This window comes from Pagrus pagrus, assembly GCF_965226575.1.
Source record: "Pagrus pagrus genome assembly, chromosome: 1".
NCBI lineage: Eukaryota > Metazoa > Chordata > Actinopteri > Spariformes > Sparidae > Pagrus > Pagrus pagrus.
The window spans coordinates 33,133,302-33,160,056 of record NC_140185.1 but is presented as its reverse complement, the minus strand read 5'-3'; the positions used below and the strand labels follow the sequence as shown (position 1 = coordinate 33,160,056).

The 26,755-nt window shown below is 43.2% G+C and overlaps 1 protein-coding gene across 1 annotated transcript in view; it reads left to right on the top strand.

Moving 5' to 3' along the window:
• Positions 1-26,755, top strand: part of fto (FTO alpha-ketoglutarate dependent dioxygenase) — a 128,661-nt gene that overhangs the window by 32,595 nt on the left and 69,311 nt on the right. The window contains exons 7-8 of the mRNA XM_084358004.1: positions 5,044-5,163; positions 23,552-23,676. Of these exons, the coding sequence (XP_084214130.1) occupies positions 5,044-5,163; positions 23,552-23,676 (245 nt within the window). The remainder of the gene's footprint in view (positions 1-5,043; positions 5,164-23,551; positions 23,677-26,755) is intronic.

The following is a 26,755-nucleotide window of genomic DNA, read 5'->3' as shown; positions in this document are numbered from 1 at the left end:
CCTACCCTACCTGGCACTCACCATGATCGATGTGGCCATTTGTTTGGAGTTGCCCACGAGAGCAGAACACCCACTTAAATGATGTATTGTTGGTGGAGTTATTTATGATGGCGGCCCACTTTGGCGCTTGGCGGGTGCATATTGCGCAGGTCGTGTTTGACATGGACGACCGAGGAGCGAACAAGCCTGAGACACACAGGCAGCCTGACCTGAGCAGTGCCTTATGGGCCGTTCCTCAAAAAGCGCTAAACAGCAAGTTAGCACCGGCTGAGGTGCCACAGATATTGTGCAACGTGGTGCAACGAGGGTTGGGGTGGGGTAGGCGGGGGGTTGACACTTGTCAGAAGATGTGGGTGGGTCTGACGATGATGAAGCAGAACGTCTGCCATCTGAGTATGAGTGTTCAGGGATGGGGCGGGATGTCGAGTTGAGGAAGGGGTTGATGGGAGACAGAAACAGAAATGAAGAAAACTGAAGTTCCCACCTGTTTGTTAAGCGCGGTCCCTCTCACTGTCTCTTTTTAATCTTACCTCCTGTCTTAGGTGGCTGGGGGGAGGGAGGGTAGTCTAACATAGCATCGCCACACGGCCCCCGTGTGCACGTTTGGCTTTGAAATGCAAATCCCAGATGCAAACGTCTTGTCTCATTTAAAGCCACTGTGTCACTTCCCAGGTGGGTGTGTGACAGAGTGCCCTGAGGGACCCCCTCTAATGATGCTCGTCCCCCCACTGTAAATATTGAAGGGAGGGACAAGGTTTTCCCACATGTTCTGGCAGAAAGTAAACTGTGTGGAAGCAGGTGTGTGTGACCTTCCAATGTCCTGTTTTCAGGCCACAATGTCTCCCCAGGCTCTCAGGTCTTTGCTTGGCTTTGAAACACCTTTCCTGAGGGGCTTATGGTGGCAATATCATTGTAATCTTATAAATCACCTCTCAACCCATAGTTTTGCTGGCAGACCTGTCCAGTATGTAGTTGCGCTTGTTATTCCTGTTGTATTAACCTGTTTTATTCCCCTTTAACAGCGTTTTTAATTCATGTGAGGCATTTTTATTGTTGATTTATTTAGCTAGTTTTATTTAGTCCTTTGTAAGTTTGTTTTGAAAATGCTACACTGATATTTGTCACACTGATATGAGGGAGCTAATCTCCAGAGGAGGGAAGACTGCTTTTAGTTACATTTGTGGCCTGAGAGGGGAAAAAAGTATCAAACATTATAGATAGAAATGGAAATATATATGGCAATCTGAACCAGCTGCCTTGTGTATGACCACTCTGGCAAGTGTCTGATGGGGGGACCAGTCCTCCTGGCTGATGTGTGAGGAGACCGGGCAAGGTAAACAGAGGACGGCAGAGTGGGATCGATCCCACTCTCATCAGTTCCCACCTCAGGGCCCTGGCCCGGAAATTGATTGGACCCGCTCAGGGAATACCATGAAGGTGTGGAAAAAAACGCGCCTCATTAAATGGGAAAAAAGGGGGCTACTTGGCTTTAACTCCAGAGTTGCCATGGTGGGCGACCTGTCGACTAATGTGGGGCTAATGTTTAGTTAGTGTGTCCATCACCTGGAGAGATGACAGCGAGTGCCGCAGGGGAGCCACTAGCTCCCCTCTCGCTCCCCCATGCCGTCTCAGAGAAAAACTAGCCCTAACAACAACTCTCTCTTTCGCACACACTTTCGATCTGTCTGCCTGGATAGGTGGCATTTAGTCAGAGTTCCCCTCTTGGTAACTCTCAGCTGGGTGGCCAGACTCCAAATGCCACATAGCCAGTGCTCCTCAGTAGCTTCAGATGGCCTGCTTTGTGGCTGCCACTGGCCTGCGCAGTAGGGGACAGGCAGCCATGTCAGCTCAAAGTGGAGACACAGGTTGGTTTCTTCTCACTAAAGGACAGGCAGACAATCAGAGAGATGGAAGGAGGGACTGACAGAGAGAAAAGGACGTCCGATATCGGCGCTCGGCGGCTTTGTTGTGTGTTTGAGCTGTAGTGATCGAAGGGGAGTGGATTTGGAGAGTGTTGAAGGGACCATAAAGGATGACATTTCTTTGAAGGGTGGGTTGTATGGAGTGACTGAGAGGCTGCTGAGCAGTGCCACTGGCTGTGTATTCTCCCTGACATGCCCCAGTCCTTGCATGTCATCCCCGCTGTGATCAGAGCCTTTTGGAGGCAAATGGCAGGATGATTCTGTGCACAGCTTCTGCCCAATGCAGACCTCACTCAAGTTGTTGGTGTAAATAATCCTTGCCCTTTGTTTTAACTTGCTTTGGGTGCTGGACGGTAGGTGACTTGTTTCATAATACAGAGCAACGGAGAGTTGGAAATTTCACAAGTCGCAGCACAATATTTTCAGCTCAGTGTGCACACTTTTCCATGGAATTTTTATTTGCAAGACTCAGGATGTTGGGAACTTTATTTGAGTTCAAAACTTCAGTGTGTTCTAGTTTATTTTTACCTCTATACTACTTTAGGAAGACATCAGCCTTGAAGGAAGGGCCAAAAAATTAAAGGGAGGAGGGATGGTGATATTGCATATTTTCCGACAGCCTCTCCTGGAACATGTTTATAGTGTGGCACTCGTTGGTTCACATGAAAACTGAAAAAAAAGAAAGTAGTTGTCAAGAATAAAATTAAAAGAGCTAGAGCAGGGGTTATGGTCTAGGTTTAAGGTGCCCTGCGTGTGCCTCACATGCTCACTTCGGACGACTAAGTGCCCACGGGCACCGTGTTGGCTACCCCTGAGCCAGAGAGAAGATGTTCAAACCTTGGCTACATTTTTAAATCTGCACCGTTGACCAGCTAAAAGCCTGATATGGGTGTGAATGTCAAGTTGTAGGTTTTGGAACGTTACAGAAATGGTCGGACACAACCCCGATCCAATGTCGGAAAGATGTAGGGGGTTAGGGGTAGAGATATACAAATTGCTTGGGCTAATATGTTTAGGGATGAAACTTAATGTCAGCTGACAATCTTTTATTCCGGTGGAGGTTTTTTCATGTTCTTGTACTGCAACAAAAAGTTTTAGGGACGATATGAGTGTCGATGTCACACGAAGCACCGGACTAGAGGCAGCTCATGTTACAAGTCATTGACAGTATCGACCTTTAAATATTTAACCAAGAAGTGATTTGTCTCCTGGTCTTTCAAAACATATGCATCAGTGTAAATTAGTTGTAATGTGCATAATTTGAGGCAAATTAGGAGTCAATGTAAGACAAAAAATGCGAGTGGATCACTGGTTTACCCCAAAAATGGATGCTACTTTAACTGAATAATATGCAAGATCAGTGAAACGAAAAATACAGGCAAATATTTTTCAGAAAAAAAGAAATGGTATTTTCATTTCATTTCATGCCATTTAATTTCTTTTTGGGGGGCAGAACTCACCTGCTTAAACCTTGCTGTGATGATTTGTGAGTTTGCAGCTCTACAAAGGGTCTGTTGTAGACATTGGCTAATGCTCTGTTAGAAGCACAATAAACAAAATAGTTTTCAGAAAAGGAACAATAGCTCTCCCGGTCCCATTTGATATGCGACTCCTTTGCATGCAACCACTTTTTGTGTCGTACAGTTGTCGGCGTCAAAATGAAACGGAGCGTGCATTGTTTTGGGTGGATGATGCTTTGTAGGACGTTTTGGGGGAGGGCAACTCACAGCGTCTCGCATTTACGTTGGCGGCAATTGGGGCAATCTTTGACATACACACCCGCATTTTGGCAATCGCATGCACAAACATCAACAAAGCCACTCACACACCTATATGTAGACAGCGAGAGCGCGAGCACACTGCCGCACATACGCAGGTACAAACACAACAACATGCACACGGAAAGACACACTTAGAAATAGATAGGCTACACCTGGCTACATGAAACATCCTTGCGAGGATTAAATCAGCACTTCAAAAGAGCAGGAAACAAAAACACTCCCAGCGGAGGAGAGGGGAGCGACTCGGCAGCCGAGACTGTCATCTCCAGACGGAGCGAGGGAGTGGGAGAGAAGGGGAAGGAGGGAGGAGAAGGAGGAGAGGAGGAAGAGGGCGGAGTTTTCAGGTGTGCTGACTGGAAGGTGTGTGCAAATAGGCATATGCATATTTGTGTGTGAATGCACTGTGTGTCTGTCTGAGAGGGTGTTTGTGTTTGTTCAGGGTGTGATTGTTCTTGTGGAGATGACCGACGTGATTGCTATTTGCAGTAGGACGACATGCAGTTAGAACAATGTGTCTTTACTGTTTTGTTCCTTCCAGAGCCCTCATAACAAAGATTCAATGCACCTGTGTAAATTAATTAATTCATAAAAATATGACGATTTAAAGCAATCAGATTTCCCAGGGAAATGTAATTTTCTCCATTTCCAAAATCATCTCGAAGTTTTAATTTTCACAAGGATTATTTTAATTTTAAGAACATTTAAAAAAAAAAAAAAAATCAAAAGCAGTTTTCATAAAATTTTGATAACAACCTGAAATATACTTAGAAAAAAGGCCAGTCCTGTATATTTAAGTATGAAGGCGAACACTGTAAAATATATCGACTAAATAGGAAATATTTACCAGTTGAAAGGCTTGACAGGTAACAAAAGGACTCATTGCTAAATTATAACATAATGCTATTTTTTACAGGAGGGTGTTCTTATTCAACACATTGCATTCTGAATTTATACTAGCTTATATATATTTTTTAACTAGATGATTGTTCAAAGTTAACAGATTCTGGAATAAAATATATCTGCAATTAAAAAAATACATGTACATAATATAAAGAGGCTAAAACAACGTTGTCAATATATTTTTTTTAAAGTTCCAGATTTGCATTTTTCGTATGATGATTTCATAAATGACTAATATGTAAAATGTGTTTCCTCTACATTAAATAAAATCGAGTTTTCTGTCATGTTCTCACTGAGGAGCAGACAGTTAAGACAGATAAGTTATTATTTTCCCCCCTTTTTTAGATTAGATAAACCTACAGGGGAGTTGGTTGCCTATTTTAATCAGCATCTCTATCGTGTGTGTGTGTGTGTGTGTGTGTGTGTGTGTGTGTCTGCAGGTGGAGTTCGAGTGGCTGCGGCAGTACTGGTTTCAGGGCCAGCGCTACACCCGCTTCTGCAGCTGGTGGACCAGACCGATGGAGCAGCTGGAGAAGGACTGGAGGCTCATGGAGACGATGGTAAGGCCGCACCGACACACTTCTGGTCACGTGGCGTTCTCACTGTCTGGTTTCACAGCCTGCGTGGTAGTTAACTGAACTTAGCGTCACTCACACTTTATTTTACTAATCCTTCAGTAGTCAAAGTATTTCCATTTTAATTTGCAGGTTCTTTTTTTTCCCCTGCACGTTTAGGTTTACAGACACACTACTCAGTCCTAGGCATTGCATTGATGCCATTCCTACTTTAGACAACAGGCATAAACAAAAACATTGATCTAAATCATTCTTTTTGATATACAAAACAATTTTCATATAAGAAAACCAACATTAATTTACCCTGATTTTAATGATATATTGAAGGCAATATGTAATGTATTGTAAATATGATAGTAATAATAATAATAATAATAATAATATGACTGATGCAGACACTCTTTTATTTGATAATTAAAGTTCTGCCTTTCTAAATGCTCAACGCGCCTCTACTCGCGCCTCTTACACAAACTACATTAGTGATCCACCGTCCAATAATGCTCCTCACAAAGGGAGGGTGTGTTTTGAAAATTACATGATGGATTGTCTAACTTCTCGCCGCGGTGCGTTATTAAGGATGTGTCATGTGTTTAATCGTAGCCTCACTGAAGTTTTACTAGAGAGGAGCGTGGGCACGCAGCTATTAGTTAGACAACCACTGTAAAGGAATCACACTTAGTAATGTCAGACTCATAATTAAGTCACCTTAGTCACAGCTCTGTACTGCACATATGTGCCGCAGACACACACACACACACACACACACACACACACACACACACACACACACACAGACTTACAATAACTTACAGTAGTGTAGATACACAGCTCACAAACACATACACATGTACACGCTAGGTCTCGCTTTCTCTCCCCACAGGTTCCATACAGTCCCTCTCTCATAGCTAGATTTCAAAAGAGCGTGTGTGTGTGTGTCTTCATGTATGTACGTGTGTGTGTTTAACATCCGGACACCAGAAGCAGCAGGGGGCACTCTTGTATCACTGTAGCAGCAGCGCAGGGAGCGAAAGAGCTGTGCTCCTCTGCTACCTCTCTCCCTCTCTCTCCTCCTCTCTCCCCGTGTCTCTTTATGTCTCTCACCCGCTCCTGCTGTCTCTGGGAGCTCTCTGTCTCTGTCAGTGTCGAGCGCTGAGCAGTAATCACATCTAATGCTCAGGCGGGGATAAAGACAGGGGCTGGAGGAGAACGGTACTGCTGCTGCTGCTGCTGCTGCTGCTGCCGACGCCGCTCGGCTCCACTCATGGTCTCTCTCTCTCTCTCTCTCTCTCTCTCTCTCTCTTCCTCTCTCTCACTTAGTGGAACAGCCTGGCAGAGGGTAGGTGGGTGGGTGGGTGGGAGGGTGTGTGGGGGAGTTAGTAGACAGGGGCTAAACTCATCTAGAGCTCCACCTCCGGGCCCAGATGAAGTGTGTGATTTGGACCTGTATTTAGAAAAGGGCATCAGTGAGATGTGAGGTCTTTCTCTCTCTCTGCTGCTGTGTCTCCGTCTCTCTGTAATGGGCAAGCAAACCATATCCACCGTGTGCGTGTGTGTGTGTGTGTGTGTGTGTGTTTGTGTGTGTCATTTCTGTCATGTGGTAGAAAACATAGCATCAGACTTTTTACGCGATGCAGCGAATCAAATGTCAGCCACTTTTTAATTTAAAAGAAAAAGTTAAATCAATACCACAAGATCATTAAAGATATGTAGATATTAAGGTTTTTTTTGAAAATAAAATAAATGTTGTATTTTATATTTTTTTACATCTCAAATTACTGATGTGTGCTCAAAACAAAATGTTTCTTGCCAGTTGAAATTTCTTCATTAAATTGCATTAACCACATAGTGTCACATCACACAATCAAGCATTTCCTCTGCAGAAACACTCTGTGAACCTTCACAAAAATAATACACTGGTGAGCGCATAAATGTAATCACTCACTATTGTGATGAAAGACAACATTATTGCTCTCGCGAGCAATATTTACATACATGCATCGACCTCTGATATGCTGATGAAAAGCACTTTATAGATGTGACTTATAGATTTTTCCTGTGGAGCTTTTGATAGCTGTGGCTTTTCTTGCAGTAAGATTAAAACGCATTTCTCCAAATTACTTTGAGTTATTTAAATTACGTGGGTCCCCCCTCTACGTTCCTTTATTGCATATATTTTGCATTTTGACGCCGGGAATTGACAGTATAGTGTAATTTAGTGAAATACGAGTGACCTAGTGTGTGCTGATGCTGTTTGCCATTTTTATTTATTTGGATTTTTCTGTTCTTGCCGGCAGAGTATATTTTAATACAGCATTATTTTTGTCAAATCTGATATCGCCATGGGTATTTTAAAATAACAAATATATGTCTCTTTAAATAGGGTTTATAAATTGACACCGTGTTGTTTTATACACAGCGCTGTAGCAATAAAACAGCCTATTGTTTTATCCTGCTAAAATAGCAATACAAACAGCCAGCCTTCCTCTCTTTATTGTCATATTTAGCACACAGTGTTGTGGGATGCGCCGGGCTATGTATGCGTTTGTTAGTCCGTATGAAGAATATTGCAATATGGGGGGGGGACTAGCTTCTGTTTATGGATACTGTCTCTCCCTGGGGCTCCCTCTCTGCTCCTCAGCCCCGTTGTCATGCAAATGCTCATCCTTCCATTTGAATGACATTCTGATAAAATACATAAATAAATAAATAAATAAAGAAAACCGGCACAAAACAAGTCCACTTGCTTGCTCGCCTCTTTTTGGTACCTCATGAATTCATGTGGTTTTCTTGATGGAAACAAAGAGACGTGCCGCTGAATAAACTTCCAAGTCGAGGCATGTCTATGCGAATGTATAGCGAAAGTACAATGTATAAATGTGTGCGTAGACGGGGAGGGAGGTAGTGTATGTAAGGTAAAGGTTGAAAAAAGGACATTAACTTAAAGGTTTGTACATTCCCCTGTGATCCAGGGTGCTAGCGTCCATTTAGACCTGCCTCGCTCGCAGCTTTGTGTTCCCTCAGGACTCTGCTATCATGGCTATCATACAATAGTGACATTTCCTTAAACTAGCAACAATGAATAGCTTCCGCCTGACTGACAATAGGCAGAGAGTCTTGGCTTTATGCAGAATATTATAAATACCGGTGTGGTATTTTTTTTATCTTTCCTCTTTTCACTGTGGGGGAGAAGCGACAGCGACGAGCCCACGAGCACATCTCCCCCTTTTTTTTCCTCCTGTCCTGCGCGTGTGTGTTTGTGCGAGACAGTGTGTGTGTGTGTCTGTGTGTGTGTGCGCCATTGATGTTAATGTATGCGCTTGGCATGACTTTAATTGATTTAGCAGCTCTGCTTGCAAAGTACAGCTTTTCCCCTAATTTGTCACTTTCCTGACTTCTGTGGCTGCTCATCTCACAACTTCAAAAGCCACCGTGGATGCAAAGAGATTTCAATGCACTCCGTCTCCCTCTCCCTCTCTCCGTCTCTCTCCGACTCCCTCTCTCTCTCCCTCTTTATGTTCTTTCTTTCTCTTGTTCTCTCCCTCTCTCGCTCCCTCTATCTCGCCACATCTCCCTGTGTCTCCTCCTCACACTTTCTCCCTCATTTGACAGCAGAACGAGCCTTGTAGATGGAAATCTTTTCAACACATATCAAGGAAATTAATCTACTTTCATAATAAATGGGATCCACTCAGTTGAATACATTTGTATACTTCAAGATGTACAAAACAGGAAGTGGTATCGGGGCCACGTCTTCCTCTACTCCGTTCACCCAGCCTGTCACTCCCTGTTTTCCCGACGGTTTGGTCACACACGCATACACACACTTTGTTTTTTTTTTTCCTCATTGTGTGACAAAATTTACCTCCTCCGATTCGTAATAGAGGCGGACTTTTTGCACGCATGCGCGAGTGTACGTGCGGGGATGCGCTTAGTGACCATTTCATCTTCTCCCCTCGCTTTAATAACTGTCTTCGGAAACAATCTGGGCTGCTGAGGAGGGTTGCACTGCAATCATACACAGCCTGGCCCCGGTCGCCATCGATAGCTGATTAGGTTATTGACCTAGCGTGTGTGAGGAGTGGCCGGGGAGGGGAGGGATGCGGAGGGTAGTGAACTGTAGGCAGAGTGTGTGGAGAGAGACACAGAGAAGGGGGGAGGAGGTACAGAGAAAAAATAGAGAGGGCTCGTGTGTGTTGGGGAGGAGGAGCGGGGGGTCAATGTAAATGTTATTGCTGTGTGAGCTCATTTGATCAAAGTCCTGGAAAGGTTAAGCGAATCCAATCTGGTTTTGTATGGCAGAGTGGAGACACAGGCGCTAGAGAAGAAACCCCCAGGACGGAGAATGGATTATCATATTGGCGCTGGAGTAGCAGGGGCCTCCGACGGACAGTTTACCCTGCCCGTAATGCGTTTAGACAGCAATTGGCCTTAATAACCTTTATTGACTTCAGCGGGTCAGTGCCAAGAATCTAATTATCAAAGTGTATCAATTTCATTGGAGTTTAGAGTTGCACCGCTCACAATAATTATTTTAAGGTCGGGCCGGGGCAATTAATCCCCTCTCCACTTATTTGATGGCTTTGTAAAACATTATAAATGTTATGGTTTCTGTTGTGCGCTTCACCGTAAATAATTTCAGGGAGCAATTTTTTGTAATGTATTATTTGGAGAGCTCGCCGTGCCGGTCTGCGCTGAGGGGAAGAGAAAAAGGCAGCGTATTTCGAAAAAGCTAGAGGCCACAGCTGAATCATGTTGCAGATGTTTACCAGCAGTCATTTTTCTCGTTTTCGCGCGGCCGTTTTCCTCGCACAGTCGGGCAGAGTTTTATACCCACTTTATATGCACACATGGAACCCAGATTAATTATAAGTGTGAACTAAGCAGTAAACTGTTTAAAGACCATTTATATTGCTCATTATGGAGCCATTTATTATCTCTTACATTAAATCACGCTGTGTTTATGCATCACATTGTTTTGCATTTTAAGCTCGATACTGTGCAAATAGGCTTATACATTTATTATATTCCAATTCTTTGTGGTTCTTACGCATAAATACAGTGTGTGTGTGTGTGTGTGTGTGTATTGGTGTCCATGTGTGCAGTGTGTCCGCACTGTGAATGAAAGAGGTAAAATGTGCAGCGGCGCAGTAGTTTATCCTTCATTGACAGTCAATACGTGCTGTTACCTGGATAGTAGCAGCTGTTTTTTCCTTATCGCACAACTTAGACTAGAGGCCTAATCCACGCGTTCATTATTGCACGGCCTTGTTTACCCGCGGCTCAATATTAGCTCGCTTTGCTTTGCCCTATTTAGACGGAGCCGCATAAAAAAGAAATTACTCAAAGATTATTGTTATTATTCATTTAAAGAGGAAATATATGGCTGATAATACATTTTACATCACGCAGCAGCTTGTGTTTGGAAATATAAAATGAAAAGAAGCAGGAAGAGACGGAGAGAGAGAGACGGAGAGAGAGAGAAGGGAGAAAATGTAGCAGTGCAAAGGTATTTGCAATTCTCTTTGAAGTCCCTATTCAACAGGGTAAGCTGAATTTTCGGCACTGCCTGATAGTGTTCTGCGTAAATGCTTAAACCCCTTTAGAGAATTTTCATGGGCAGATACGCGGTGGCTTGAAGGGAGCGTTTATGTTACCTGGAGCCAATGCAGCCCGCAGCTTTGTACCTAAAGATGTACACTAGTAGTGAATGGAATCCCACAGAGGTTTGTCTATGACAGAATCTCGCTGCAACATCGCTGTAAGCCGAAGCGGGGGTGAGAAAAAAAAAAAGAGAGAGCTACGGAGAGATTTAACCCTGTCACTTCTCCGTTGCCGTCTCACATACACATTTATTTACACAGACACAGACATGGAGGGACAAAAGCACAAGGACACAACACACACTTAATACCGAGTGTGTGTGTGTGTGTGTGTGTGTTTGTGTGTGTGTGTGTGTGTGTGTGTGTGTGTGAGTCCAGGTGTCCGTTTTGGAAAGTTTGAATAAAACTTTGTCGTGAAGGCTTTTATGGCTCATATAACAGTTTGAAACGGAGACTACTGCTGCTGTTGAAATGTTTTATTTTTTTAAGTCTCCTTTCATGGATTTATTTTTAAGCTGTAACCCCCAAAATCCAAGAGAGTCGGGACGCTGTGTAAAATCAAAATAATAACAAAAAGAATGCAATTAGAGCTCTGTTCGATTAACCAATCAAACGATTAGTTCTAATTAATATCCAACTCTTTTCCATATTTTTAAACAGATTAATCAGTTTGAGTTATTCATAATTCTCAGGTTCCAGCTTCTTGAATATGAATATTATCTAATTTCTTTACTTCTCCATCACAATAAACTGAATATCTTTGGTTTTTGGATGAAACGAGACATTTAAGGATGTCATCCTGGGCTTTGGAAAACAATCATCGACATTTTCTGACATTTTATGGACCAAGCAGCTAATTGATTGATCAACAAAATAATCAACAGATTCATTGACAATGAAATAATCATTAGTTGCAGCCCTAAATGCAATGATTTGCCAATCTTTTTTGACCTGTGTTCAATTGAATACACTTCAAAGGCAAACTGTTATTGTTTTTGTAGATATGTACTCACTCTGAATTGGATTCCTGCAACACGGAACGAGAAAAGAACCGCAGGAATCTGGGTTGTGTATTGCATCACCACTCTATTCAATTGCTGTTTGGATAATACATAGTAGAATAAAAGTTGACTTTGGAAATGTGCACACAGAGAGACGCACACACGGTTGCCAATCATAATCGTTGTCACAGTTCCTCGTGTTTTTCTATGTATTACTATCACATCGAGTCATCTTCTCCCTTTGAGGACAGTTCCTCATGTAGCACTTTCTCATTGAAAATGATTAAAAACCATCCTTGTGTGTGTGTGTAATTATTTCTCAATCACAGGATGTAACGGAGTGTCCTGAAAGCCGAGGTGCTGAGAGTTTTTCATTCCAGCGGTCGACCTGAGCAAACTTGTTTCAGGGTTGTGGATGACTGGATTTGGAATGTGTTGGAATAACTTTCGTCGTTGACTTTATGTCACAATGTGTGAACCGCAAATGAAAAGCTACAGTGCGCCATTGTTTTACGTCACGCGAGAAAATGAGCTCATCGAAAAAACCCCACATTTGTTTTGTTTTTTTGTCTTTGTACCCATAGCTGTCAGCCACAGTGTGGAGTACACCTCATCTTTACAATGAGGGGGCGGGGAGTTTTATTGACAGCGGTTTGGATAATTTATTTTGTTTGTCTGTGAATTGTGATGTTGACAGTGTTTTTACTGTATCAGCAGGCTTTGAAGGCGGCTTGTCTCGTCTTCTTAGAAGACAAATGAGCACTTTACAGAGACTGATCTGCCTTATCCGCTTAGCAGCTCCCTCAATCCCTGCATTTATTTATTTACTTACTTATTTACTTACTTATTCATTTACTTACCTCTGTCTGGATTTAGTTTGAATCCCCCCCACCACCACCACCACCACCACCCCATAGCCACCCCCTCCTCTTCCTCTCCCTCTCCTCATCCTTGGCCTCGATCAGCAAGATAAGCCTTCAGAGGAGGGGAGATAACATCCATTAAAGTGGTAAAGAGGAATTATGGGGCAGCCCAGATTAATCACTGCTCAGCTTAATCGCATTCAGTGCGGACGGCGGGGTTGGCTGCAGGGCCCGGCTTTTTTTCCTGTGTCATACCAACACAGAGGAGGATGCGAGGAAGGAGTGTGTGTGTGTGTGTTTGTGTGTGTGTGTGTGTGTCGAAAAAAGTGCCTCGATGGGGGAGAAAAGTATAAAAAGATGAAAGGGAGATTTCAGAGCATCTCGTAGCAAAGCCCGCCCCTCTTATAGCTGACTGGAGACATCACCACTAACCATCGCTTGATATATAATTATTCCACCACTTTGATCCAGGTGTAATTGTTTACTCTCGCAGGCAGTCGTGTCAAAGTGGTGGAGTAAAATGAAAAAAAACAGAGACGCAAAGAAAACACACTGATTTGTCATTGAAAGCAAAGAAAAATAACTTAAAATCCTCCTCAGTGAGTGCAGTTTTAGTGCAATATTAATCTCATTGCGCACTGAATACATGGCCAGAGCTTGACTGTCGCTAGTTCGATATATGTCAAGCTCAGAAATAGCAGTACACACAGCGAGACGTGGAGCTGAGCTCTATAAGCCAGAGGGAACAGAAATAGAGACCTCATACTTTGAAACATGTGCACACACTTTTATTAAAGTCATTTGAATCTGAATCTGGATGCTCATCGGCTGCTGCGGTTGTTATCCATGTTATTGTTTACCTGCGTGTCAGCTCGAATTAATTACACATTTATTTGCACAGCCCCCCTAATCACAGTCACAGTCTCAGATGGCTTCATATCGCCCACACATAGTGAAACAATAAATTAAAGCAGATTAATGAACATGAAAAACAGCCCATCCCAAACTATAGATCCTCAAAGTGAACGATAAAAAAAAATCCCACCCTAAAACGTAACTAGGGTCAAAAATAGAACAAACCGTCTTAAGATTCTAACTGAGAGAATAAAGGCAACCAATTTTCTGACATCGAGGTCAAAAACCTCAGAGAGAGAGACACACAAAATAAACAAAAAAGGCCAAAAGCCTCAAAGTCAGATATCACTCTATCACTGAATGACACTTTTAATCTTTTCATCTCTGAGGAAGCCTCAGGCATAACGTCTCCAATGCTGTGTTAATTTGATCCATAATCAGCTTTTCGTTTGATTCGCAACTAGCACAGCAAAATACGAACCACTTAATACCTCGGCACCTCGCTAATTCTTCAAAATCACTGGAGCAGCTATCGTGTTGAGGGTTTTAAGTACATAAAGCCTCTGTTGAAAACAATGAGTGCAGAGAACGGGGCGATCCTGATGGGAAGACGGTGTAAAATTGTCTGATTCGCTTGACGAAACGCAAAGAAAAGGAGTAAATATGGGAAAAGATTGTCGATGACGATCATATCTTTTTTTGGGGGGGGAGGCAGAGGAGGTTCAGGGAGGTGGAACAGGTGGAAGAATAAGGGGTGGGTGTGGTGTTTGCAGAGGTGAAGGGAATAGAGAGACAACGGTGAAGATTTAAGTTGGAATCGGAGAGAAATGAAAAGCTGATGCTGTAAACACGGGGTTGTGAGTACAGTCAGGAGGAAGTACAAGTCCTGGGAGCATTCTGGGAAAGTTCCACACCTTGTTTTCTTTTGTTTGTGCGCCTTTCAAAACGAGGCCTGTACAGTATGAAGAGGATAACCCAGCAGAGATCAAACCTGTGGTGTGTGTTTTCTGGTGAAGAAGATTCTCTCTTCATGTGAAGCCTGAAAGGAAAATCTTTTCTACAACCCGGAGTCCGTGTTTATAGTTTTGACCGTCAATCCTATCAGTTATGGCTTTACTCATCAATTTCGCTGATGAGATCCCAACACCGGTAGCCACGCCTCTACAATGGAGTAGTATTGAACATGAAATATCGGCTTTGGAGAAAAATCTCCAAGTTTTTCATTCTAGGCGTTTAAATGACTTTAAAAGCTGAAATCAACCATTGTATTGTTAAAATGTGGTTATTATGGTAACTCAAAATTGAACCAAGTCTTGGCACTGTCCTTCATCTGAGGGTAAATAAAGTTGGTAAGGTAAAAATATTTTTCTAAGCAATGGAAAAGATGCGCAAAACTGACAAAAGAAATTGAGACCCAGGCTGTCACAAAAAAGTAGAAACCTCACTTTCTTTCTTATAACATTTTAAATTAGCAATTTAATTGGAAAGTACGCACACAGCAATTAGAAATTGTTTGTGTTTACCTCACGAGTCACATATATGCACCTGCAGGTCACAGGGAGGTCAGAGTGCCGTACAGAAAGAAAAGAGGAGCAGGTGTAACTTGTGTTTTCACAGATATTGAGCTAATTTTGTCCATCTGAGAGCGGCCATACTTCCAGGTAGCGCTTCGCTTCCACCCTCCTATCCTTCCCCTTGCAGATGGAGCGATCTGATGGGTGGTGTTAAATGGGTGAGATGTAGGACAATGTAATTAACGCTAGTCCTTTAGCGGGCCCCGCCTCGCTCCGCTGGGAGCACCCGATATAGCGCTCATTAATTCCTATTTGTGTGTAATGAGAGGGTCATGTTGGATGTAATAAATGGCTCTTTTATTTGGGCGAGAGCTGCAGGGCGGCATCCTTTCCTGGCTAACAGTCTCATAAACACCCTTTAGCCGCTCTCATCAGCCTCCCTTGGTGGGGAGCGATCACACATACACACATACATAACACAGCAGTGGGGGACAAAGTATACCGTGTAAACACTTGAGTAACTATAACATAATCATTGCTCCTTTAATGATAACCATTAGAGATAGCCAGCAGATAGTAGTAGTAGCCTAGTAACACCATCAGCGTATGTTTAAAGGTTTGTTGGTTTTGAAATTAACATCAGTGTTTGGGCATGGTTTTCTCCATCCACTATGAATGATAATTTACCAGAGAATATACATATTAGATTGTAAAAAAACATATCTTCCCAGTTGCCAGTGTTTTTTGATCCGTTCTGCACCCAAAATTGAAATAAGTTATAAATCTATGTTGTTTTTAGGATGGTAATGTGCTACAGATTGATTGAAACATCCTCAGGGGTTTTGTTTAAACGCTCATGATAAGTTTCAACACGCAGCACTTCACAGCAAGAGTTGGGCGCTGAACAGCGTTACCATTAGGGGATTTTATTCGTTGGAAGAAAAGCCAATATAGATGTCTTGAAAAGAAGTTTGAACTGTTTGAAGTCGAGATATAATGTGATACAGATTTTTGATTCATTGCAATAATCAGGTACATCATGTAATTCAATCTAAAGTGCACTGTTTTCACTCTTAACTCCTGTAAAGTAATTAGGTCATATCAAAATATACTCGAGAGTGGAATTGTATTCAGAGCATATGTCAGTTTTGTCAAACACACGACATTAAACATAAAAAACTGCAAGAGCGTCTCTTTTTCTTTTTGCCAGATTGAAGCAGACATCATCTTATAGAGTATGTCAATCAACACGCAACAGTTTTGTGAGAGTTGGCCGCTGAACAGCATTACAATTATTTTTTTGGGAAAGATTAAACCAAGAATACAAACAATAGGAAAATAAATATGTCTTGAAAAGAAGTTAATTGCAATAATTAGGTACATGATGCTCAACTCAATCCAAAGTGCACTTTACTCACTTTTAATTCACTTTAATTAATCAGGTTATATCAATATACTCCACAGTGGAATTATATTTAGAGCATGTGCTGCTTATAAGCACAAAAACTGCCAGCGTATGTAACTTTTTTTTGTTTGGCAGATTGAAGTAGATGGTATCTTATAGAGAATGTAAGTCCATAATCCAGTTATATGTAACTGCGTCATGTTGTGCTCCATTGTCTATTACTGTATAGCTGCAAAGTGTGGAGAGAGTGTTTAAGGCTGCCAGTTTAATCACAACAGAGCTACAGGGAAGCAGCAGATTAAACACACTACTGTTAATGCTTTGAAGAAATTGAGGTAGAACGATGCAACAGAAAATGTACTGATTACCCAGTAGTTTTAACTTAAGCACATAATTCATCAGTCATAAATTAAATCTGAAACAATATCACAAACAAACATTATTATATTGTCTTATTCTTTCCCTCCCCTGCAACTCCCAAGTTTATCCATAAAACCCAGTGTTGTTTATGGCTAATATTGCACAGGCCTTTTGATAAAGTAAACTTTTCGGGTCGAGAACTTGCAACTTTGGAGATCCTAATCTTTTCTACTTGAGACATAGTCATTCTTTTTCACCATAACTCCATAGGTAATTCAGATTTGATGTCAGACTAGACATATATGGGGGCCTGTTTAGTTTCACAGCAGCAGCAGCTCCGCGTCTTTCAGCCAGATGCAAAAAAATTGAGGAATCACTGCACTTCAGACTTCTTGTAGTCAATCAAAACTTTGTTAGCGGCACATTTCAGCCCCTGCAGGCATATTCCCCCTCTCAAACAAAATTCCTCTCTGCAAGCGTGTCTAGATGGATGGAAACCCTTTTTATTGGTTTAGCATTTTTGAAGACCTGAAGTATGGTGCAGTGTGTGTTACACTGTAACTCCGGGGCTTATAAAGGCTGGCTTTGGCCCCAGTCAGCAAAAAGCTTTTTACTGGCAGGAGAGTGAGGTGCTGATCACAATCTGCTATCTAGGTAGAATCTAGACTCGGCTTTCATATACTGAAAGAGAGTAAAGGGGTTTTAACAGAGCAGAAGGTGCTTGAGTGTCACGCTCATCGCAAACATCTCTGTCCAGCTCTGTCTTCATTGTCCTGAATTAGTCAAAGCGCCTCTCAAAGCTTTCTTGTGATGGATGGATGAGGCATTCTTGCCAAGCCAGTGAGGAGTTTGCACAAGTGTGTGTGTGTGTGTGTGTGTGTGTCGTCCCAGCCTGCTGGAGAGCTCATTCAGACTAAGAACTATGTGGTTTAGCCATTAAGGCCGAATGGATCCACACTCCTTATCATGAGACGGAGACAAAAGCCTCCCAAGAAACAGGCCGGTGAGTTTTTATGAGATATTTGTGGGCCCATTGGACTACAACCCAACAACAGATTTGCCTTTTCTTCTCGTCACCAAAAGGGAGCACCACAAAAGCCTGTGAGTTCTGCTTCATTTGACCCTGTGGAAAGCATATGTCCCTCCATCCCGCTTGTATTCTGCCCAGAAGATGGACTGCCGTTGGGGCCATAGAAAGCGTCCCTGCCCACTTGAGTGTGTTACAATGCCTTCAAACAAAATCACTTGTCAGGGGTCTTCCCTTTCTGGGGAGTGTCTCTACCCCCCCAACCCATTGTCACTTCAAACATGTTACTCTGATGTTTCAGACACATTTTTCTAATGTTTTACACTCCATATAATCTGCTGTGTGTAGCAAAGCCCATTTTACTGGCTGACATAATTGATGGTGCCCGCGACCCCGCAAGGGTCAATCTGGCAGAAAGGCCTCGGCTTCTTTCACCACGGAGACTGCGAGAACACACTCGAAAACACACCGACAAATACACACATGCACAGAGTCAAACTAGCAATCTGTTGGTATCTTAAACAATTTAAAGTATCTTCTTTTATCGTAGAAACATCTAGGTAGGCTTGATGGAAATGTTTAAGAGATCATTCCAGATTTTCTAAAATCTGAGAGTACACTCAATGTTAACTTTATTAGGTAACATTTATCTTTAAAAAGCTCTTACTGCCGTATTCTGTTGCTGACATACATTAGTAGATTTCCCTGATGTTAAAATGATTTGTTTGGAGTTTCTGCAAAGAAGTGTTGCAACAGTCCCCTAAACTCAAGCTTTTGTGAGTTTCAGTTGCAAGAACTGCTCAAGGTTGCACCGATTTTAATAGAACTTGCTTGTCAAATTGTCGTTACTGGTTCCTCTATGATAATATCAAAGTTTGTGGTGTTTCAAAGTCTGGGTGAAAACCCTAACCAGCAGTGTTGACACCCTATCACTCTTCCCCTCCACACACACACACACACGTCATCAACCAATCTTACATATTGGAAACTGAACAAATTTAATTTCAGATATGCCTCAATTTTGAGCCACCTGTAATCATGTGACAGCAGGAATAAGAAATATACACAAACATACATGCACACACACACTTTATATGACTTCAAGTGTGATGTCACAGAAAAGTGAATGTGGTCTGGCCTTATTTCTTCCTGGGCTAATATAATTTTTCCACCGGTGGAGAGTTAAGTAACTCGGCGGTGGCGTGCAGCAAACACACACAGATCCCTTGTCCAGACTGGAGCTGGCCCTGGCAGGATCACAGCTCCCTAGATGTTTATATCAGTGAGCAGAAGCTATCCATTACCCCGAGCAAGGTGCCTGATGCCTTTTTCCACCAGCGGTCAAAGTGATATTGGTTTCTTGTATTAGAGGGGAGAGGGAGATGGAGGCATCTAAGAGTCTGCCAAACTCCCACTCCCGAGGCCTATGAAATCAGATGTCAGAGCAGCTGAGCTTGAGCTGAGCCTGGCAAATGTCAGTGGAGTGTCTGAAGATGTGGAGAAAAAGGGTTAAACCTTAAAGCCTGAGATATCTGACTAATATGCTCGCCATGTAGGTGAGTGAGAGGAAGGAGAGGTAGGGAGGAATAACAGGAAAAGGCAGGACTGACAAAGGGGGTTATTGATATTGCTTAACACAAAGTGTACAAGCTTTGTTATATTTATCTGTTGATAAGAATATACGATTTTATTCCCCCAAATCTTTTGTCATTTTTTCCGTGACAACACTACCTGGTGTTATATCTCAGGTGTAAATCTATCTTTAAATGGATGGCTATAATGGAAACCACCGGAACTCTGAGTCATCTTCCTTGGGAGCAGGATGACGTCTGATGATCTTTAGAGTTTCGCAATAAGAAAACAAAACAAAAGCTAACGAAGAAACTCTTTCTTCATCTCTTATTGTTCATACGTGTAGCACTTGACGCAGTTCAGCATATTTAATGAAGTTGATGTACGTGCATGATTCTTGCAGTTTTGGGGGGTTGTATCCACATGGTTGAATGCACTTATTGTAAATTGCTTTGGACAAAAGTGTCAGCTGAATAAATGTAATGCAATCTGGTAATTACTAGAAATATTAGAACAGAAACATTTCATTCTTTTCATCACACGACATATCCCAAATTGCCACCAGGAAGATAACGTTACCATGACAAAGGTGATAAAAGAAGGAGGATTTTGACCTAAACAAACAATCCATTTGGGTACGTTTCAAATAATCACACAATTGCTCCATGAATGAAAGGTTACTGCACCATAATACATTAAATATACTGTTTTTTATCATATAGAACTGATATTGTGGCTTGCATGCCATCACTATGAGTTAAAGCCCCCAGCGGCGGTTCAACAGTCACAAACGGGAGGATAGATTACTATTTAGGGCCATGCCTGCCTCCATATGGGCACACAGACGTGTTGGCACACAGAGACAGGAGAGTCTGCTGGCCTGTTGCTGAGTGCTACACATGCTAGTGGCAGGGAGACAGGCTTGGAGGTCGGCGGTCTGACAGACAGAGGTGCACTTAGAAGCGGAGGCACCATGGTGGCAAAATTAACAGCAGCCACCAGTCAAAAACCTGGGGAGTGTTTGGTGTTGCTGGTGAGTGTCTTCACCACCTACCTTTTTAAGTAACCACCCATCATTTTGATGGTCTATTCTCGTCATGCAATCACCCATGTCTGTTGAAATAGTTAAAAAAAGTGGGGTTTTTTTGTTTTTGTGGCCTGCAGACATAAAATGTTTCCCATAGAAGAGAGTGCCAGTGAGCTTAAGAGTGCTCTGGGTCCCCTGAAAGTCCTCGTCTAAAGTCCTCTAAAGCATTTCACGGGGTGTTAACAGTTTCTCAGACACTCTGGTGGTCAGCTAGTAGCTCTGGTTTATGGAGTGTAAACCTTCAGTTCTGCATGCATCTTTTTTTAACCTTCCTTCCTTGGAGCACTTCTTAGCTATTACGTGACCCGTGACAGCTCCTCTGTGAAGTTTGGAGGGTTGTACACCATATTGCACCGTGTGCAGCAACAAACAATCTTCCAGTTCCATTATTCTGTGTTGAATGAGTGACATGTTGCTATGTGATGGAATAGACAGATGCTTGTTGGTGTTAAGATACAGTCCTGGCTCGAGGTGTTAGTGAGCCGCCTCAGGCTGCCCTCCAGCCAGCCTTCGCTTGGAACGCTATCATCACTCCAGCTCTCCACCAACCAAAACATCACCTCAGCCTGGCTGTGTGTTTGTTTACCTACCCTGCTTCTGCACAGGCCCGGAAATGTTTATGCCTGTGTATAGTAAAATAGACAGGGTTAAGTTTGGGATCTGGGGACCAGGGATGGAGGTACCCAGGACCTCCTCGTCCTCTTGTTCACCTCGAGATGTAGCCTGGGTCAGGGGGACATCTGTGGTAAGCATCAGACTGAGAGAGATGGAGGCTGAGGATAGCTACTGTCATCAGGGGGTAAATAGAGGGAAAGAGGGGGCTGATTAGTGCTAACACAGGCCCAGAGATAAAGGGTTGTGGTCTTGCTGTGGCTGACCGAGGCTTGGCTCGACCATTACATGGCCCGGGGATCAGCCTGTGGCTAAACATGAAGGCCTCTCTCAGCACCTGGTCTTCTAAACACAAGATCTTACACACACACTCTGACACGTAAACACACATGCGCACATTTTTCTTTGGTTGGAGGCTCGGCAACACACATTCACATTATTAGAGGCACACCTTTACCCACAAAAAACGATCCTAGAACAAACACAAAGAGAGGCTTTTGTGTACACGACCGCCAAATGTAAACACTCTGCCAAAGCAGAAGTTGTCACCTGTGTGCTTAACACGTCTAATGGAAAAGGTGAGTAGATTTTAATGTGCCAGCAGGCATTAGAGTCCGTGTTGATGACGTCGGTTCATGGTTTTGCCATTCATTGGCAAACAATTCATGGGCTATGATACACAACCAGGTGCGCAACATGATGGGCAGTTGGCGAACGATATGGCTTTTAGTCAGCATTGAGAGGCTGTCAGATCCGCAAGAGCATGTGATCATGTTGACGCGTCTGGCAAATCCATCTCGCCAGGCTTCAAGTTATGCGTGTGTTCCTTGAGGAACTACTTCCAGCTACAGGTGAGGTTTAGGTGTAACAACCAGTGAGGGAAGCAACTGTTCCTCACCTTTCCATATGGTACTATGCAACAAACCATCTGGTGCATCAGGTTAGCTTGCATTGGCTATGTTTTTGTTTTGTTTAAGCACAGCACTCATTGGACTGCACTGTCTTTCCTTTCTCACTCTTCAGTTCTGTTCCCAGGCCGGGTTTGGGATGAGTTGAAGCCAGCTCAGAATCGTGTCAGAGCTGGTTTTAGATCAGCCACGAATCGCGGGCTCTTCAGCAACGAGCTTGAAACACTGAAACTGTGCGACACGGCCAGCGAGGCAATTTGATGTCAACCATCTGAGATGATGATACAGTCTGAATGCACTTTCTGGCACTTTCTTAGCCTGACACTCATCCCACGAGGACAAGGTTTGATCCAAACCGAAAGGTACAGTTTCCATAGGGAGTACAGCCAGTGTCGCTTCCTCCTGGTCACCGCAATCTTTGGTGTCTTCTCCGAGTCAGCTGTAATCAGTCACACGCCGCCACGTGTTTTGACACCTGTCCTGTGTGGTGTGGAGGAAGTAAGCATATTACTCCTCCTGCAAATCATACTCCTCTCCTGTGGAAATACACACACAGACAATCAAGCCTATCTGCAATGAAGTAAGACAGACAGGTGGATTGTCAGGAAGGGATTAAAAAAGGGGAGAGGAGAAGAAATGAAGGTTCCCTTACATTGTGGGTTTTTTGAAAAGAGGGTTGGATGACTGGGGAGGCGAGTGACTGGTAATAGGAAGAAATGAACGTGCTTTACTGGTGGATGTGACAGGAAGAGACTGTTCTTAACAAGGCGTCAGAGTCAGTCAGAGTTACAGATCCATCACTTCTCAGAGGCTGGGAGAAGGAGGGGGGAAGACATTTAAGGATATTCAGAGAGGGAGAGAGTCTGTGAAGGGTAGAGAAGAAGAGGGAGAAAGAGGGATTTGAGTGTGGCTGACAGCGCTGCATTTAATTTGGGCTGCCAGATCCTTTTTCATTTGACTCCCTCTCAACCAGCTTAGAGGCTGCGGAGGACTCGGAGGCGAAGGTTTGCCAGGATGTCTCAGATTAGCACTGATGTGCCACGTCACACTTTAAGCCGGCCTGTAATTCATGTTCAACAGGGGGATACTCACACATTACACTGTGCTGTGCAGGACGTGATTAATTGACTCACACTCTAATATTGGGTGTAATTTGCCCATCCTCTGATGTGAAACTGACTTTATACTAGACTTACTGTATGTCGCCGTCCCAGGGATGTTATAATGGAGTCTTGGCTCAGTACTGTGAAATTTCAAAACTGAGGATGGAGGCTCAAGGATGGGGGGAATTGCTTCAGGTAGACTTTCCACTCGATTCCACGCAGTTTAATATTTAGTGGAAGATTTGATGGGGACAGGTTTTGATGTGTCTTACTCACAGATGTAGTGGGCGGTGGACCAATCAATATCATTTTAGCTGCTCTTTAAAGAAGACAAGTTTTCTTTTGTATTCACTCAAGGAAGTTGCAATAAATTAAGATAGGGTTGAGTTTTTCTGTAATTTCGTGTTTTTCCAGTTGTCCAGTTTCATTCCTGCCCCTAATTTCTACTGCTGCTTCTCTTTCTCAGACGATGCTCTTCCTGGCTTCAGTGGAGGATGAGGGACGAGCCGGGGAGGGGAGGAGGGAGATGGCAGAAACCCTGCTGTCTGCCCTGACTGACAGACACCAGCAAAGGCAGACATGGAGAGACAGGTAACACAATGTACCACAGACTTTGTTCCTTCCGTTGGTCCCCGAAAAAATAAATCCCTGACAGAATGTGTGAGACGGGTAAAGTACAACACTGTTTGAGGCATTAGCACTGGATTTTTCATTTTTGAAATGAGCTATTCTGCTTTATATTACTGTATACTTATATACTGTGTGCTACTCAGAAAATTGTCAAGTTGTATGAGGATCACCCATTAAAGGTCCAGTGTGTAGGATCAAGTGGCATCTTGCAGAGAGGTTGCAGATTGCAAACAACTGAATACCCCTCACCTCACCCTCACATTTGGTGGACAATAAAAATTAGTGTTTGGTTTGTCCATTCCAGGCTTCTGTATAAACATGACAATGCAACATGGCGAATTGGAAAGGTACCATATTTGCTAAAATAGCAATTAGCATCCCCTTAAATGAAAAGGAAAATGGCAAACAACCAAAACTTGTTGATTTTGACGCATTCATGTTGCTTGGATAGATATAATGATATACAAGGAGACGTTACAACCTAGCATAATAGCTCATTTTGCTCAAGAGGACCACAGCTATTAATATGTTGAACAATAGTAGAGTAACACCAGTTGATTCAGTCCTCACCTAAACTGCAAAATAAGCATACATCTTCACCTTAATCCCACTTTCATTCAGTGTGCATTGACAATTATTTCTTCTAAAGAGCTGATGTGAATTGAACAGATATGTTGTGTCGTAGTTTGTGTTTGTTTGTGGTCCTTGGGCCTGGCAGCTTTCACAGCTATCACAACGACACGTGTGTCTTGGATAAGCCCGGTCACTTCCTTCCTTCCAGATAAGGGCAAGGGAGCGCACGGATTAGAAACACTGGCCATTCATTCAGATAAAGAAGGGCCTCACACACACATACACACACACACACACACACACACACACACACACACACACACACACACACACACACACACACACACAAACACACAACACAGTCAGTGTTATTTTAGCTGTTCATTCTCTCCGTCACCCTCCCCATCAGCACTAGTAAGGACACACACAAACACTGGCCTGCATGTATGCTAGACCTGCATCTACATTTGTTTCACTGCTTATTGTCTTTATCGACAGGTTTGACCTCGGTGTCACACAAACACACACGTACTCAAACATGCACACTTTAGACCAGACATGATCCAGAGCCTAGAGAGAGCAAAAGAGCCGGGGGCAGAATCCACGGACTACAAATTCCTGCAAGCAACATCTTTTCTTTTGAAAGATATATGTTCACTTCCTGCAGTGTTGTTGCCCTCATCGCTCCATGGCGCCCCTCTGTTTTGAGTCCCCCCTGGTTGACCCTTAGCAATGCCCCATCCAGATGAGTCTTGTAAACAGGCTGTTTCCACACACCTTGCTTTGCAGTGTCGACGCCCACCGCCTCACAACTCCGATGTAGGGCCTGCTCTGATAGTGCATTCCAACTGCAGGTGCTGAAAGCTAGAAAACATCTCGCCACACACACACACACACCCCCAACCTAATATCAGCACACCATCCCTGTTCCTCAACCACCCACAATGCAATGTTACCATCTTCTAACCATGTCCAAGCATAGCTCAGCCCACCCTAAGATCCTGACAACCAGTATCTGAGACCAGGACAGGAAATGCTCAGTCCTTGTCGACGGGGCAGACAGACGCTTACTCTATCAGCAGTGAAAGACTGATTAGATTAGTTTTGGAGAAGGGCAAGCATCCCACACAATATGTTTGAACTCCAGCTGCTCCTGATACCTCCTCTTCCCTTTACACACATTAAATGCCTATCCCTAACCGCCCCCCCCCTCAATGCCCCCCACTTACAAGAAAACCAGGGGTCATCCTGTCAAGTGGCTGTCAACAGATCTCATTTACACAAAACTAAACACATGGCTATGTGCAATGTTAAGTGGGACGTGCTGGTCCTGATTAGAGATCTGCTGTTGATGAGGGTTAAGGTTTGCCTTGCTAGTTCTTTGTTGAGGAAGAAAAAGTTTGCATTACTTTACGCATACTACTAAAAGACGAAGTGAGGTATATTCCACAATTTAGTTCACTTACGCCAGATGTATTCAAACCTTCATTTATTTTCATAAAAAGCACTCAACAAAAGAGGATTTTTGAAATTAATTTGCTGATTCATTTTGCTGCCTTTTTTTACGGGCACCCTAATTAGGTTTTCACACAATATGCAACAGGCAGGCTTTTATCATAATACCGCCTTTTGTTTCCATGGTTCCCATTCAGCACATAACGCTTGCAAAAGGATGGAAAAAAGGAAAAGAAAAAGCATGATTGATGACTCTTGCTAGGGGCACATAAACATAAACAACCAGCACTGATTGATTAAGTTTCTCGCTGACTTTTGTTTCTTAAACACCAGTTAAAGCAGCACTCTCTGCGCTGGAACGTGGACCTGCTAGCTGCCATTTTCTGCCTCCGGGGCGTTTTTAGCACCAGCAAGAAGGAAAGAAAGAGAAATTGGACCTGGTGACCAGTGGTTCTTCACAAGTGACTTATGGGCACTCAGAGTGAGTGATGCTTCGGCTCGCCCCGCTAGCAGGAGCAGTCCATTCATTCACTCCGAGCCAACGAAGTTATGAGAGCTTTTTTATTCTTATGAGCTTTTCTGGTAACTGGGTTTTCCAGATGCACATGGTGAATTCTTTGATAGATGCCGCCCTCCGTGTCCCTTTGGTAAATGCCCCGTGAGGGCCCTGAAAATAGATGGATTATTATGTGGGTGGGTGACTGTACCGTAGCGGAGGAGTTGTGTATGCCACACAGGAAGTGCAGATTGAAGAGCAAGGCACAACCTCCAGGGAACAGGTCTATTAGGATGGGAAATGGCACATCTCAGTGGCACCAGAACTATAGAGATTCAAAACACTTGATAGGAGAGTTATTAGCTTTTGAAAATGCATAGATCTTGTTTCACATCTATGCAAATACAGGTGAAGAAGGATTCTTTGTTTGACAAACACTGGGATTAGGTACACACAAAATCCAACAGTTTTCTTGTGACTTGGTGTGATGCTATCTTGAATCTGTAGGATTACAGT